Source organism: Lucilia sericata, unplaced genomic scaffold, assembly GCF_015586225.1.
Source record: "Lucilia sericata isolate MDLA Ls3-8-SP2 unplaced genomic scaffold, ASM1558622v1 Contig000352F_arrow, whole genome shotgun sequence".
In the NCBI taxonomy this organism is placed as follows: domain Eukaryota; kingdom Metazoa; phylum Arthropoda; class Insecta; order Diptera; family Calliphoridae; genus Lucilia; species Lucilia sericata.
This window is the reverse complement of record NW_023994372.1, coordinates 114,348-129,456: the sequence shown is the minus strand read 5'-3', so window position 1 is coordinate 129,456 and position 15,109 is coordinate 114,348. Positions and strand designations below refer to the sequence as shown.

The 15,109-nt window shown below is 31.8% G+C and overlaps 1 protein-coding gene across 11 annotated transcripts in view; it reads right to left on the bottom strand.

Annotated features, from left to right (window-relative positions):
- Window positions 1–1,618: 1,618 nt before the first annotated feature.
- Window positions 1,619–15,109, bottom strand: part of LOC119604006 (homeobox protein onecut) — a 111,796-nt gene continuing 98,305 nt past the window's right edge. For all 11 annotated transcript variants that reach the window (XM_037956325.1, XM_037956324.1, XM_037956327.1 and 8 more), the window contains one exon: window positions 1,619–2,108. In XM_037956325.1, the coding sequence (XP_037812253.1) occupies window positions 1,653–2,108 (456 nt within the window). In that variant the 3' untranslated portion in view covers window positions 1,619–1,652. The remainder of the gene's footprint in view (window positions 2,109–15,109) is intronic.

The window sequence follows — 15,109 nt, the reverse complement described above, 5'->3', positions numbered from 1 at the left end:
TGATGTATTACACGGGCAAATATGATAAACTCTTCTAGAGATATGGATCGGTAAAGTCGCAAAACTGCCAAAAAAGATTTTCAAAACTTTGAGGTCCGAGTGGCACGTATTAACAACTTTCAACCGTGCTCAAACGTTGGCAATCTTAAAATCTAACAATATGAAACATTTTAGGGAGGTGCCCCCAAAAAATCCGACATAGATTTTCTAAAACCATCCTAATATATTTCAATAACACAAACGGAGTGCTCTAAAAATTTAATATGAGTTTACTAACTATGCCAAATAAGATAAGAATTTTTAAAAAATTTCTGCCGGCTGTCCCCTTTGTGCCGACCACTGATTTAAATTGTAGACCGCCAATTTTTATAAAAATATTTAAAAAATTCAAATTAAACATAATGGAGGAAAAATGAGAATTTAATAAATAAATAAAAAAATAAATAAATAAAACCTTTAAAACAATTATCTTGTCTGAAAAGTATGTATGTAAATAAGCATTATTAGCTTTATATAAAGTTGCTAGAGTGTATTTCTAGAACCTCCCTGGATCTAATTGTTGCAATTAAATCAAATCCAACCACACAGCAAATAAATGTTCCGTTCAAGATCGTCTCCTACCTTCTCGATCGTTCTATATGGTTTAAAGGATGGATGTTTTAGTGATTTGTAGTTAGCGTTGTCGTAAAACGTTTACGCATATTCAATACTTTAATTCTACTAGTAACATTTTGGGAGCCATTTTTAATGCCAACAAACGAAGAGGATTCGTTATCAAAGTTTGTAAGCTGTAACTGCTTCTGATTTTGTATCATGGGCTTGACATGAATTTTATTGGGTAGAAAGAGTTTAGTCAAGACTTTTCTTTGATCGTGCTGTTGATGATGATAATCGGCTGCCTGTTGCGTTGCTTTTTGATCTGTATGATGATGGTGTGCTTGTTGTGTTTGTATTTGTTGCTGTTGTTGTTGCTGCTGTTGATGATGCTGCTGCTTTATTGCTGCCGTCAAAGACACGTACGCAGCTGGGGCTTTGAGCAGTAAAATGCTGTTTTTGTTCTCATCTGGTTGCGATAAAGATGAGCAGGAAATTGGTGACACGGATGATGTATATTGCGTTGGTCGTTGTTTCTGTTGAACAAGCATTGTTTTGGCTATGGACAAAGGTGTTGTGCGACCATTAATGATAGTTGCTTCTGAACGTTGATCAACACCTTGAACATCCTCAATCGATGTTAGTGTAGTTTCATAACTGCAGAAATTGTCTTTAATGGTTTGCAGGAGAGTTGAGGGAATTTTCCGCACAAATACTATCCCCTTTTTGGACTGCAAGATTTGATCGCTAGCCTCTGGGTTTGGTTCTTCTTCAAACTCCTCTTGAATAAGATCATCTGTAATGGATTTATGCTCTTTGCCATCGTAGTTGTTAATCGATACGCAGGGGGAAATGTATGAATTATGTGTATTGTTGGAATCGTTATCCAACAAATCTAATTTAAGTTTTACCGTTGAATCATTCACCACATGTCTATTACTACTGTTACAGTAGTGATTTGGTTTAAGGACACTTTTGTATTCTAGCTCATTTGGTTGTGACTGCAGCTCCTCAAAGTCGAACTCGGTTTTTATAATTCGTTTGCATTCTGTATTATGTCACAACATGTCATCTTTCTGGTGTTGACTGTCATCGATATTGTTGTCGCTTAGTTCGAAATCATCGTGTACCAAATCCAGATCCATATCTCCGTCGTCATCTAAATCAAGTGAGGATGAATGCTGATGATGGTGAGAAGAAGAAAGTTGTATGTGTATATTGCCAATATTGTTGCGACTATTGTTAATATATTGCTGACTGCCATTGTTTGAATTACTATGATGACCCGAGTGACTTTGAAGGCTCTGATTATGGTTATTGCTACTAGAATTTGATTGATATGATGAGTTCTTTCCACCATTATGACCAGATATATTGCTATTTCCGTCATCATCTCGCCATTTATCCATTGAGCGACGTCTGGCATTCATAAAAAAGTTACCCACAGTTGTTGGTTCTAATCCGAGTTGCCGTGCAATTGTTACTTGCATTTCTTTTGAAGGCCTTTTAGTTTCCTACAAAAGTACAACACATGTATATATTAATAGATATGACAAATTTTGTAGCAAACAACTTGTTAGTAATATTTAAAAATAGTAATTCTATATATGGGGAATTTCATGTCAAGTGACCCAACTAAAAAAATCGATTTTGACGAAATTTGCACCAAGGTTAGTACTATTGGATAGTAGTTCACAAATTTATCGGTCAAGCTGCCGGATTTAGAGGGGTCAAAGTTGAACAATTTGGTCATACGGGTTTTTATTCAAATGAGTGTAACTTTTCACCTATTAGTCCTAGCAAAAATTGTCCAAAGGAGTTCAGATAGCTATTTCTTCATTCTATCCAATTTGGGGATGAGAGTGGGATATCTATCGAAAAATAATATTTTAACTCAATAAAAGTTTTTTTCAATATTCAAAATGGACGCTTTTGTTGTTTTTTTTTTTTTTTTTTTTTTTTTTGTGCTCAAAAGAAAAAGGCAATGGTCTAAGCCTTTATGGGCTTCGTGATTACTTAGTGGGATACGAGTGGGATATATACAGTGGCGACCATATCAATCAAGTTATATTATAAAAACCTAATAAAATCCAGAAAATATTTAAAAAATTTAGATATCTGATTTAAAATAAGCAATAGAAGTATAAGAAAAGAAAACAATATAAAATTCGCGAATATTAAACTTTATCTCAAGTTTTAGCCCATTTTATTAAAAAAGTCAATGTATCCACTTTTGCACATTTAAGTTTAATTAATCTGCCAACACAAATAAATTTAACAAGTGAGAGTGTTATATTCGGCTGTGCCGAATCTCATATACCCACCATCAAACCGTATGCCGTAAAAGGAATGCTTCCCTATAAACATCAGGGTGATATTTCTCATCAAATTAACTGAAGAGGACTTTATATGAGAAATAGGGCTTATTTTATTGACCGTTTTTATAAAATTTTTCATGATTTTTTTTAGAAACATTCCGTCACTTACCGCATTAAATTCGGTAGGAATATTTACATTCCTATAAATGTTTCTTATATCAAATTTCATAATTGTTCACGTATTTTTAAGTCAGCAATGATCGATGTGCCAATGATTTGGTAGAGTGATTTTAACTCGTATAAAATATATACTTATATGTGTGTGGAATGTCATCGCTTTTCTCGTATTTCTAAGCCAGTAATGAGCTTTAAAGTTATTTTCTGCAGGGAAGCTTATATGGGGGTCAATCATATGCAGAATCTCATAGAAGTCAGTAGAGAGGTTCTGGCTCGTAAAAAACTTACTTATGTCGAATTTCATCTTTATACTCGTATTTTTAAGCCACTAATGGTCGTTAAAGTCTTTTTTTGAAGGGACCTTATATGGGGGGCAGGGTCAACTATGGACCTTGAAACTTATGTGTGTCGAACTGCATCGCTATACTCGTATTTGTAAACCAGTAATGAGCGTTGTAATCATTTTTTGAATGGAACCTTATATGGGGGTAGGGTCAATTATGGACCGATCCACATAAAATTTGGTAGAGAGGCTTTGGATTATAAGAGCGTTAATGTCATTTTTTGAATGGGGCCTTAAATGGGGGGTAGTCTTAATTATGGACCGATCCTAATAAAATTTGCTAGGCAGATTTTGGATCATATGAAACTTATTTGTGTCGAATTTTGTCGCTATACTCGTACTTTTAAAACAGTTATGCCCGTTAAAGCTGTTTTTCGGGGGTCCGCTTGTATGGGGGCTATATGTAGGGTCAACTATGGACCGATCCACATAAAACTTGATTAAGAGATTATGGGGGGTAGGGCCAATTATGGACCGATCCACATAAAATTTGGTAGATAGGTTTTTGGATAATAAGAGGCTTAATTATGTCAAATTTCATTGCTATACTCGTATTTTTAAGCCAGTAATGAACGTTAAAGTCATTTTTTGATGGGGACCTTATATGAGGGGTAGGGTCAACAATAGGGTCAGAGGGAATTGGGTTTCCGACCTCAAGATTTTTGCCGTTCGTTAGCGTTAGTAAGCCATTTTAGTAGTCCTGGTTAACGAAAATTCCCAACCGTATGTGTCATACACAATTTTTCCATAGTTTTTAATTGTTCACTGACTATTTCCGAATAAAGCTGCATAATAACATAATTACTCCATTCGGTTGCTTGTCTTTCGAAGAAATTTAAGCATTTCCCCAATACATTCAAAGAACGTAAGAGCAATGCTTCTATTGTACACTTTTTTATGACACTTTTTTATCAGCATTATTTTTGGCTGTTTGTTTTCTGCAATAAAACATTTTAGTTTTTATCAATAACTGTACTCTAACAAAGACTTTTGTAGAACTAAATTTGGTGTGCACTTTCTTTTGACGCTCACAGTATGTGGAACTTATATTGATTAGGTCGAAAAAAATTATTGATTTTCGGATATAGACTTTTTACGGGTGCTATGACCTATTATGGGCTGATCTTGCCGATGTCAAACAATTTAGGACAATGATTTACATATTTACAAACCATGTTTCTGACGAGTTTTACTTCGACATTTTAGCGGAATGATTTATCTATACACAAAACATGCTGATGTTCACAAAACATATTGAAGTTGAGTTTTATCCCGTTAACTTTTATTGTTAATGAAATTGAGCATTTATGTTATTTTTGGAAATGATCCTTATGTGGGAGTTGTGACCATATAAAATTTGGTACAAGTATTGCTCACATATACAGAAATATTACTATGAAATATTTTTCCGATCGGTCCATAATTGGTCATAGCTCCCATACAAGGTCCCCTCCCGAAAATCCCTTAAACGCACATAACTCATTACTAAATTAAAATATCCATATAAAGTTTGGTACAAGTATTGCTCTCACACACAGAAATATTACTCTGAATTTTTTTTTCGATCGGTCCATAATTGGTCATAGCTCCCATACAAGGTCCCTTCCCGAAAATCACTTAAACGCACATAACTCATAACTAAATTAAGATATCCATATAAAGTACAAGTATTGCTCATATGCACAGAAATATTACTGTGAAATTTTTTTCCGATCGGTCCATCCTTGGTCATAGCTCCATTGCTCTTACATACATAACTTACACTATAAAACTGTTCTACGATCGGTCCATACTTGGTCCCCTCCAGAAAATCACTTAAATGCACAATATTCATTACTAAATAATGATATAGATACAGAATTTTGAAATTTTGTCTTTATATACATAATTGGTCAAAGCTCCCATACAAGGTCCTTTTACGAAAATCTCTTAAACGCCCATTACTCATTACCAAATAAAGCTATTGATACAAAATTTGGCACAAATATTAGTTTGGTATACAAAAATTCTATTTTAAGATTTTTTCACGATCGGTCCATAACATGGGTGCGGTCGGTCCCATGCAAGTTTCCCTTCAGAAAATCACTTAAACACACATTACTTATTACTAAATTACGATATAGATACCAAATTTGACTGAAATATAGCTTTTATGTACAGAAATTTTGCTTAAAGAATTTTTTACGATCGGTCTGTAATTGGTCATATCTCCCATACTAGGTCCTGCCCCTAAAAGCACTTTAACCGTATTTAACTAGTTGCATTATCAATTTGTGTAGAACAAAATTATATATATGTATTTTGAAAGTCCTTAAATCTTTCACACACATGTACATTATTAAATATCGTTAGAGCATATTTTAGGGCGCTATAAAAATATAAAAGAAAATGTAATGTTCAATAAATTTTAGAATTTTTGTAACAGATTTAAGCTGTTTTTCTATTTAAGACATGAGAAAACTTGTTTCTATAAATATTTGATCAATTAAAAAAGTATTAATATAAAAGTAGCTGGTGGAGGGTATTTAAGATTCGGCTCAGCCGAATATAGCACTCTAACTTGTTTTCTTTTATTATACCCTCCACCACCATCTGTGGTGAAAGGTAAGTTTGTCATTCCGTGTGTAACACCAAGAAATACTAATCTGAGACCCAATAAAGTATATATATTCCTGGTCCTTATCAAATTCTGAGTCGATTTAGCTATGTCCGTCTGTCCGTCCCTCAGTCTGTGTAAAACACGCTCACGCAAAAGCGATGCTAAATAAATTAATGAAATTTGGCGAAAAGATTCACTATTGTCCTAGGCAGTTTGGTATTGAAAATGAGCAAAATCGGTTTACATCGAAACGAGTTATGAATCAAAATTTAAAAAACTCCGGAAAATGCATTTATCGTTAATTACTTCTGGTATAATGAACTTATCTTTACAAACTTTTACAATTAAAAGTTGTATATCAATTGAATTCATATAAAGGAAAATATTTCACGATCGGCCCATATTTGGTCAGAGCTCCCATATAAGGTCCCCTCAGTGTTGCCATATATTTTTTGAAGAAAACTTTTTATTTTTATGAAAAAAACTTTTTTTCAACAAAAAAAACTTTTTTTGTACTAAAATTACAAAATACCCAAGAAAAATTAGTGAAAAAATTAGCAAATTGAGGAATTTTAAATAGCTTAATGATAATTGGTACAGAACATTTCCTTAACATCAGTAGCAAGGAATTACTGGATATTGTGGTCTTAGACACCATAAATTTACACTTGAAATGTCATGATGAATCTATGTGGATTCTGTATACTACAAGAGGAAACCTCTGAACTTTTGTAACTACCCGTCATTGGGAACTCGAAACACGAAGATTTTGTCTTACCCAGACCCAGATGATATCTTCAAACACCCACCGATTAATCCATTTATCTTCATGCGCGAATTTGGCCTAGTATGGTGAACCAATGGGCTGCACAAATATGGTCGAAGTGCATTGTGTCCTTAACGTCTATTCTAAGGGATTAAGGTCATCAACACCGGTCAATTTTTTTTTCAGTTTTTAGGAATATCTCGAATATTAATGGTATAAAATATTATTTTGTTAATGGTAAACATTGTTTTTTTATTTTAAACTTATTTATTGATTAAATAAAATAAAAACTGAAAAACTGTATAAATTTTCAAAAAACTTTTTTTATTGGAATAAAACTTGAAAACTTTTTTGAATCTCAAAAAACTTGCATAAAAAGGGAAAACTTGACATATGGTAACACTGGGTCCCCTCCCAAATATCACTTAAATTCACATTACTCATTACCAAACAATGATATCCCCAGCAAAAAAAAAATATAAATATAAAATATTTGCTTACAAATTCACTAGAAAAATCACCAGAACTCATCGAGTAAAGTGCTTACAATTCTACTAGAAAAAGTATTTATTTTTGTTTGAGATGTTCCAAAAGTAAGTCAGTATTGTTTGGTTGGAAATAAGTTGTTTTTTTAGTAGAGTTATTAATAGAATATTTATGAAAAAATAAAAAGTCGACACAGTCTGGGATTGAACTCAGTACCTTCCGTCTGCCAGTTGAATTCTCCACTCACTACACCACTGCTTAGCTGTTTTAATGTGCGTCAAATAATAGTTTTCACACACAAAGGCTATTTTATTTTCTGTTTGTCTAAAAATAGACATTTGATATCGTGTGCACAAAAAAGAAACAAGTTAGAGTGCTATATTCGGCTGAGCCCAATCTTAAATACCCTCCACCAGCTACTTTTGTATTAATACTTTTTTAATTGATCAAATATTTGTAGAAATAAGTTTCTAGAAAAACCCCAAGATTTAAACAGCTTAAATTCTTTAAGCTAAATTTCTGTACATAAAAGCTATATTTCAGTCAAATTTTGTATCTATATCGTAATTTAGTAATAAGTAATGTGTGTTCAAGTGATTTTCTGAAGGGAACCTTGCATAGGACCGACCGCAACCATGTTATGGACCGATTGTGAAATACAATTTTTGTATACCAAACAATATTTGTGCCAAATTTTGTATCAATAGCTTTATTTGGTAATATGTATGAGAGCTATGACCAATTATGTATATAAAGACAAAATTTCAAAATTCTGTATCTATTAGGGTGATCGACTCGGTTTTTCAACCGGTTTTTTCTGCTTTACCAGTGTCGGTTTCTAAATGTTGATTTTTTGAATATCGAATAATCCGGTTTTTTCACTTTTTAAAAACCGGTTTCGAATACTTTTATTTGCTTTGTTTTCTAAGATTACTTAAATTAAATTTTGAAAAAAATAATACAGCCCGTCTAAAATTTAAAAATATACGAGTCGAGGAACTAGAGTTTATTTTTCTAAAGCACCTTTGGTTAAATTTTTTTGATTTTGCTAATAATTAAGAAAAATTATTTATAAAATTGATTGGAATAATTGTTTGATAAAATTTTACCAATCTTAAGATTGTATTCCAATTACAATAATAAATTTGCGGCTGAAATATTATGGAAGTGTTGGAATGCCTATGAAAATTGCCAGGGACTTTAGAATAAGCTGGGATTACATAGTATCGTATGTTTAACAGAAGTGTCCTACTTTTGTCTTAATTTTTTATTACATTAAAGAAATAAAGTAAATCAGACGACTAGATCTAAAGTTATAATCTTTTAAACTGATAAAAATCAGTTCGGACCATGTTTTATTAATCAAATTTAAACATAAACATTAATTTTTTTAAATTAAAATAGATTTTTTTAGTTATAGTAAAAAACCGGTTAACCAGTTTTTTCCGAATTTGAAAAATATCAACCGGTTTTTTTCAAATGTCAACTATTCGAACTATTCGAAAACCGGTTTTTGGAAAATGTCGAATAATCGATCACCCTAGTATCTATATTATTATTTAGTAGTGTCCGACCGAACGTTCGGGTACTGGTTCGGAGTTCGGTAAAAAGTGAGGTTCGGTCAATGTTCGGTGTCCGGCGAAATTTTGACCGAACGCCGAACTTTTTATAAAATGTTTTTTTTATCATATTTTTATATCATCAAAAAGATTTAAAAATGCTGAAAATCTGTTTACAGAAGTTATCATACATCCTGGCTGTACAATAAATTTCGGATATACATAGGTACAAAACTTTTTAACCGTTCGTTTTTTCGGCTGATTTGAAAAACTGTTAACCATAAACTGATTAAAAAGCTAAGAAAAATAAAACATTTAATTTGAATTATCTAGTGTCGATTATAAATCTTTTCTTATTCCCAAACTATTTAGACATGTGTGTCACTCTCTTGAAAGAACGATAGGACCTAAACTATTGTTGCAGTTTGATTGGTATTCAAAATGGACAAAATCGGTTTACATTTGGACATGGCCTCCATATAATGTTCGCTTTAGAAAATTACTAACGTTCATAACAGGCTTAAAAATACTAGTAATTTTATGAAATTTTTTTATGAACCAAAATTTCATATAATTTGGCAAATTGAAATTTGCGAATTGTGTTAAGTATTGTATATATATTTTTTATTTTTTTAAAAACTAATTTTACTGATTCGATAAAATTCATTTTGATTTCGATACATATTTAAAACGAAATTTTGATCACATTGGATCATAATATCATGTATAACAATATTATGATAAATACAAAAATATCATGATGAAATATTTTGACGGTATTTAATAATATGGGCAATTCCATGAAAAGGTAAACCACGACTGAAAAAATAAAACCCCTATAACTTTTGCATTTTTGAAGATAATTCAACAAAAATTGGTATATGATCTTTTGTAGCGCCAAAGACGAAGACTGTTGAAAATTTTTGAAATCGGTCAATTTTTACACCTCGCCCCCATACAAACGGACCCGCAAATATCTCTTTTTAGTTCATATTTATGTTTATTATAATACTATTCCTTCCAAAATCAGCAGATCTATAATGTATATAAGCCTAAATCATTATTAGACTTCATTTGACCTTAGTTCCATTCAAAGTTTAATTTCAGAAAAACACTTAAACGTCCGTAACTCACTTATAAGCACTAGTATTATAATAAAATTTGGCACAAATAAGTCTTATATGAATAAAAATCCCACCCCAAAATTTTATGAGGATCGGTCCATATTTGACCCTAGTCGCCATATAAATTCTGTTTTTTAATTTTATCTATAAATTGCTTAAACATGTATATAGGTCGGCCATGTCCGACTGCACTTTCCTAATCCTTTTTATTTGTTGAGGTGTGTGTGTGCATGTATTTCCAAAATATATATTTTATAACCTAAAAAAAAAAATCAGGAGAAAAATCTGTCACATACGTTGTGTCACGTACGATATTCAAAAATGTTCATTATAAAATTATATTAATTTTTATTTTTATTTAAAAATTATGGATTACGAATGAAAAATATGTCCCATTGTGAAAGAAATTAAAACAAAAAAGATACACCTACAGAATTCGCAGATTTTCGTAAATATTTACATGTACTTCAAACACACTTCCGTTTTTCCTCACGAATGATATCGCTATATTTTAATCCATATGTTGGAAAACAAGATTCCGAATGGGATGATTCCTTTTGCAAGTATAGTATTCTCAGAATGGAGCAGAATATCAATATTGTTTTGCAAGCACTCCCATTTTTACCAAATCTATACCACTCTGAAGGCGTACGAACGTCACGTACAATCGTATGGAAATGCCCATATGATAATTTAAAATTGTTACAATAATGATATGTTTAAACTACAATCATAATTTTATTCATAATATGTTGCTCTTAGAACATGGTTATCACAACCATGTTTTTTCTCAGCGTGCTCTTACAGATAATTATATCATTGTCATTAAATCGTTTAAAAACCAAAAATAAAAAAGTATTATTTTTCATTTAAAAAAGTTCGTGTTCACCGAGCTTTGAAAACTGAACAATGTTTGGGTTCGGCCGAACTTTCAAATTTACCGAAGTTCGGGTTCGGTACCGAACCAAATTTTGAGTTCGGTCGAACTCTATTATTTAGTAATGAATATTGTGCATTTAAGTGATTTTCTGGAGAGGACATAGTATGAGAGCTATGACCAAATATGGACCGATCGTAAAACATTTTAATAGTGTAATTTATGTATATAAGAGCAATATTTGTGCTAAATGTATGGATATCAATATTTTGTTATGAGTTATGTGCGTATTGTATTACTAGAAAAAAATTTCACAGTAATATTTCTGTGAGAGCAATACTTGTACCAAACTTTATATGGATATTTTAATTTAGTAATGAGTTATGTGCGTTTAAGTGATTTTCGGGAGGGGACCTTGTATGGGAGCTATGACCAATTATGGACTGATCGGAAAAAATTTCATAGTAATATTTCTGTGCATATGAGTAATACTAGTACCAAATTTTATATGGATATCTTAATTAAGTAATGAGTTAGTTTGTATGGGAGCTATGACCAATTATGGACCGATCGAAAAAACTTTCACAGTAATATTTCTGTGCATATGAGCAATACTTGTACCAAATATTATATGGATATCTTAATTTAGTAATGAGTTATGAGCGTTTGAGTGATTTTCGGGAAGGGTCCTTGTATGGGAGCTATGACCAATTATGGACCGATCGGAAAAAAATTTCATAGTAATATTTCTGTGCATATGAGCAATACTTATTCCAAATTTTATATGGATATCTTATTTTAGTAATGAGTTGTACGCGTTTAAGTGATTTTCGGGAAGGGTCCTTGTATGGGAGCTATGACCAATTATGGACTGATCAGAAAAAAATTTCATAGTAATATTTCTGTACATATGAGCAATACTTATTCCAAATTTTATATGGATATCTTAATTTAGTAATGAGTTATGTGCGTTTAAGTGATTTTCGGGAGGGGACCTTGTATGGGAGCTATGTCCAATTATGGACCCATCCAAAAAATTATTTCTCTTAATGAATTCTATTGACATGAGATTTTAAGTTGTAAAATTTTGTGAAGATATCAACATTCTGACGGAAGTTATTAACAAAAAACTAATTTTCCGGGAATATGTACTTTTGTATGGGAGGTATATGAAATTATGGACCGATTCTGGCAATTTTCAGCAGGAATCGAGATACTGTGTAGAAACGAACGTATGATGACTTTCATGAAATTATCTTGCATAGTTTTCGAGAAAATTACATCAGAATGTATAAAAAATGCTTATTTTTTTCGTAGTTGTTTTAAAATTTGATTCACAACTTTTCCCTATGTGAACCGATTTTTTGATAATAATGGATATTTTAGCTGAATTTCGTTAATTTCCATTGCTTCGTTTTAACGTGAGCGTATTTTACACAGACAGACAGACGGACGGACATGGCTAAATCGGCTCAGAATTTCATAAGGACCCAGAATATATATACTTTGTTGGGTCTCAGATGAATATTTCTTGGTATTACACACGGAATGACAAACTTATAATACCCTCTATCACCACTGATGGTGGTGGAGGGTATAAAAACAGAAAAAGTAACTGTTTTATTTTTGTTTGTTTCTTTACTTTGATTTTTTTAAGACTTTACCTACAAAGTAAGTCATTAATAAAGTACTTAATGGTAATCATTGTAAGCAATGATTTTGCTGGGTCCATACAATATTTGACACAGGCATTACTTTTGTATACAAAATGTTATTTTGAATTTGTTTCTGAAAATCACTTTAATGCACACCACTTATTACCAAATAGCTATAAAATATTATAGAAAGTCGTGTTTATAATGCTGCGAAAACAGATTTAAAATATTTAATTCTTTGCCTGTTCTATTAGAAAAGAGGATTTATCTTCCCTAAAAGAAGCTGGTGGAGGGTATTTAAGATTCGGCTCAGCCGAATATAGCACTCTAACTTGTTATACCCTACACCACTTTAGTGGGGAGGGTATATTGGATTTGTGCTGATGTTTGTAACGCACAATAATATTGGTCCTATACCCACCTTAAAGTATACCAATCGGCTTAGAATCATTTTCTGAGTCGATTTAGCTATGTCCGTCCGTCTGTCCGTCCATGTAAACCTTGTAGTCAAACTACAGGTCGCAATTTTGAAGATAATCCAATGAAATTTGGCACATGATCTTCTATTGTTCCAGGGACGAAGACCGATATTAACGAATGGTTAATATCGGTCCATTATTTCACCTAGCCCCCATACAACTGAACTCCCGAATAGGGCTTGTAAGCCTTGTAATCAAACTACAGGTCGCAATTTTGAAGATAATTCAACGAAATTTCGCAGATGATCTTCTATGGTACCGGAGACGAAGCCTACTGAAAATGGTTAATATTGGCCCACTTTCTCACCTAGCCCCCATTTTAATCAAACTACAGGTCGCAATTTTGAAGATAATTCAATGAAATTTGGCAGATAATCTTCCATGGTACCGGAGACGAAGCCTACTGAAAATGGTTAACATCGGTCCATTATTTCACCTAGACCCCATACAACTGAACCCGACAAATAGGGTTTTTAAATTTATAATTATGTTTAATATACTCGCATCTTGACAAAAAGCTGCAAAACCAAGTTCTGTACTAGCCTTGATGACTCTCATGAATTTTATAATCATAGGGTCTCATTTGACCATAGCCCCTATACAAATCCCCCTTCAAAATTTGACTTAAATGTCCACAATTTTATTCAACAATAAATAGCTTAAGTACCCAGCAAAAAATAATTGATGTCATACTTTACAAACGACATCTTAATCACATCTAAAAATGCGACTGCATACTTTTCGCTTTTATAAACCAAACATATACTTACGAATTAAATCACAGTTAAAAATGAGAAAAGAGTTGTAGAAAAGTCACTACAAACAACATATTCGAAGTACTTCAAATTTTGATGAAAAACCAATGAAATTTACATAAGCGTTTCATTGAAAGAATGTGGTTTATTTTTGACATACAAATATCGGATTTTTACAGCTTCTAAAGATAAGATTAGATGTAGTTCAAAGTTGTCAAAAATGAACAACATCTCTCCAATGACACACTAATGTAAAATTCATAGGTTTTTCACCTGAATTTGAAGCACTTCGGGTTACTAGTTGTGATGAAAATTCTACATCTTTTTCCACACTTTTTTTGCTGGGTATAATTCAAGGCAAGGTGCAATTCAACTTAAGTGCTTTATTATGAAAACAAAATCACATTTCATTTTTGTAACAGGTGTAGGGTATTATATGGTCGGCCTCGCCCGACTATAATTTCTTACTTGTTTATTAATAACTTTGTATATATGTATATGTCAATAATTGATAGTGTTGAATGTTGCAGTAGTAGTCTAAAAAACACTTTTAATAGCCATATATCAGAGCTAAATAACCAATGTTATTTATTATACACAGTAGTTTTCGTTTATAGTCATCACTGTTATAAGGTCTTTTCGCGTACTTTCCAGTAAAAAATATCCAGTAACTTTATGATAGAGAGTAATTTTTAATTTACTATCAATCAAAAAAATATCCAAAAAATTACGCGAACTCAAATTTGTAAAAAAAAATGCGAGTTTTTGTTTATAAACAAAGATTAGTAATGCCGTTTTGCTGAAATCTCAATCGCTAACAAAACACCAAAAAAAACAAACAATTGAAACTATGATTTCTTATAAATAACTGGATATTTAAAGTTAACAAAACATCTAGTATCATTACAAATATGTTATTGTTTTAAAACTTCATGTTACAAAAACATATTTGTAAAATAAAAATTTACACAAAATCGCTAAGAGAAAGACGAACTAAATTGTTTTAAAAACGCTAGATTGACAATATTTGTTATGATTTTTCACCAGCGTTTAAATATGCAGCACTAGCACCACCTCTCTTGTATATGACTATAAAATAAATATGAAAGTTTATCATTTTTGTATCACTTTGCTACTAAAAATTGCAGTCATATATATTCGTATTAATATAAAAATTGCAACTCGTGTTTGCAATTTCTAGTAGCAGGCAGACATAATTGCAGGCCAACACAAATATATTTTTGTGCTTTAGCAGCGCACACTCAAATTTGTTAAACTAATATGGCGAGTATTGATGTTATTTTTGTTTGCGATTAGTTTTTCCTAGCAGCAATGTAACTTTATTTTGGTTTTGCTACTGCCAGTTGTAGTTTTATT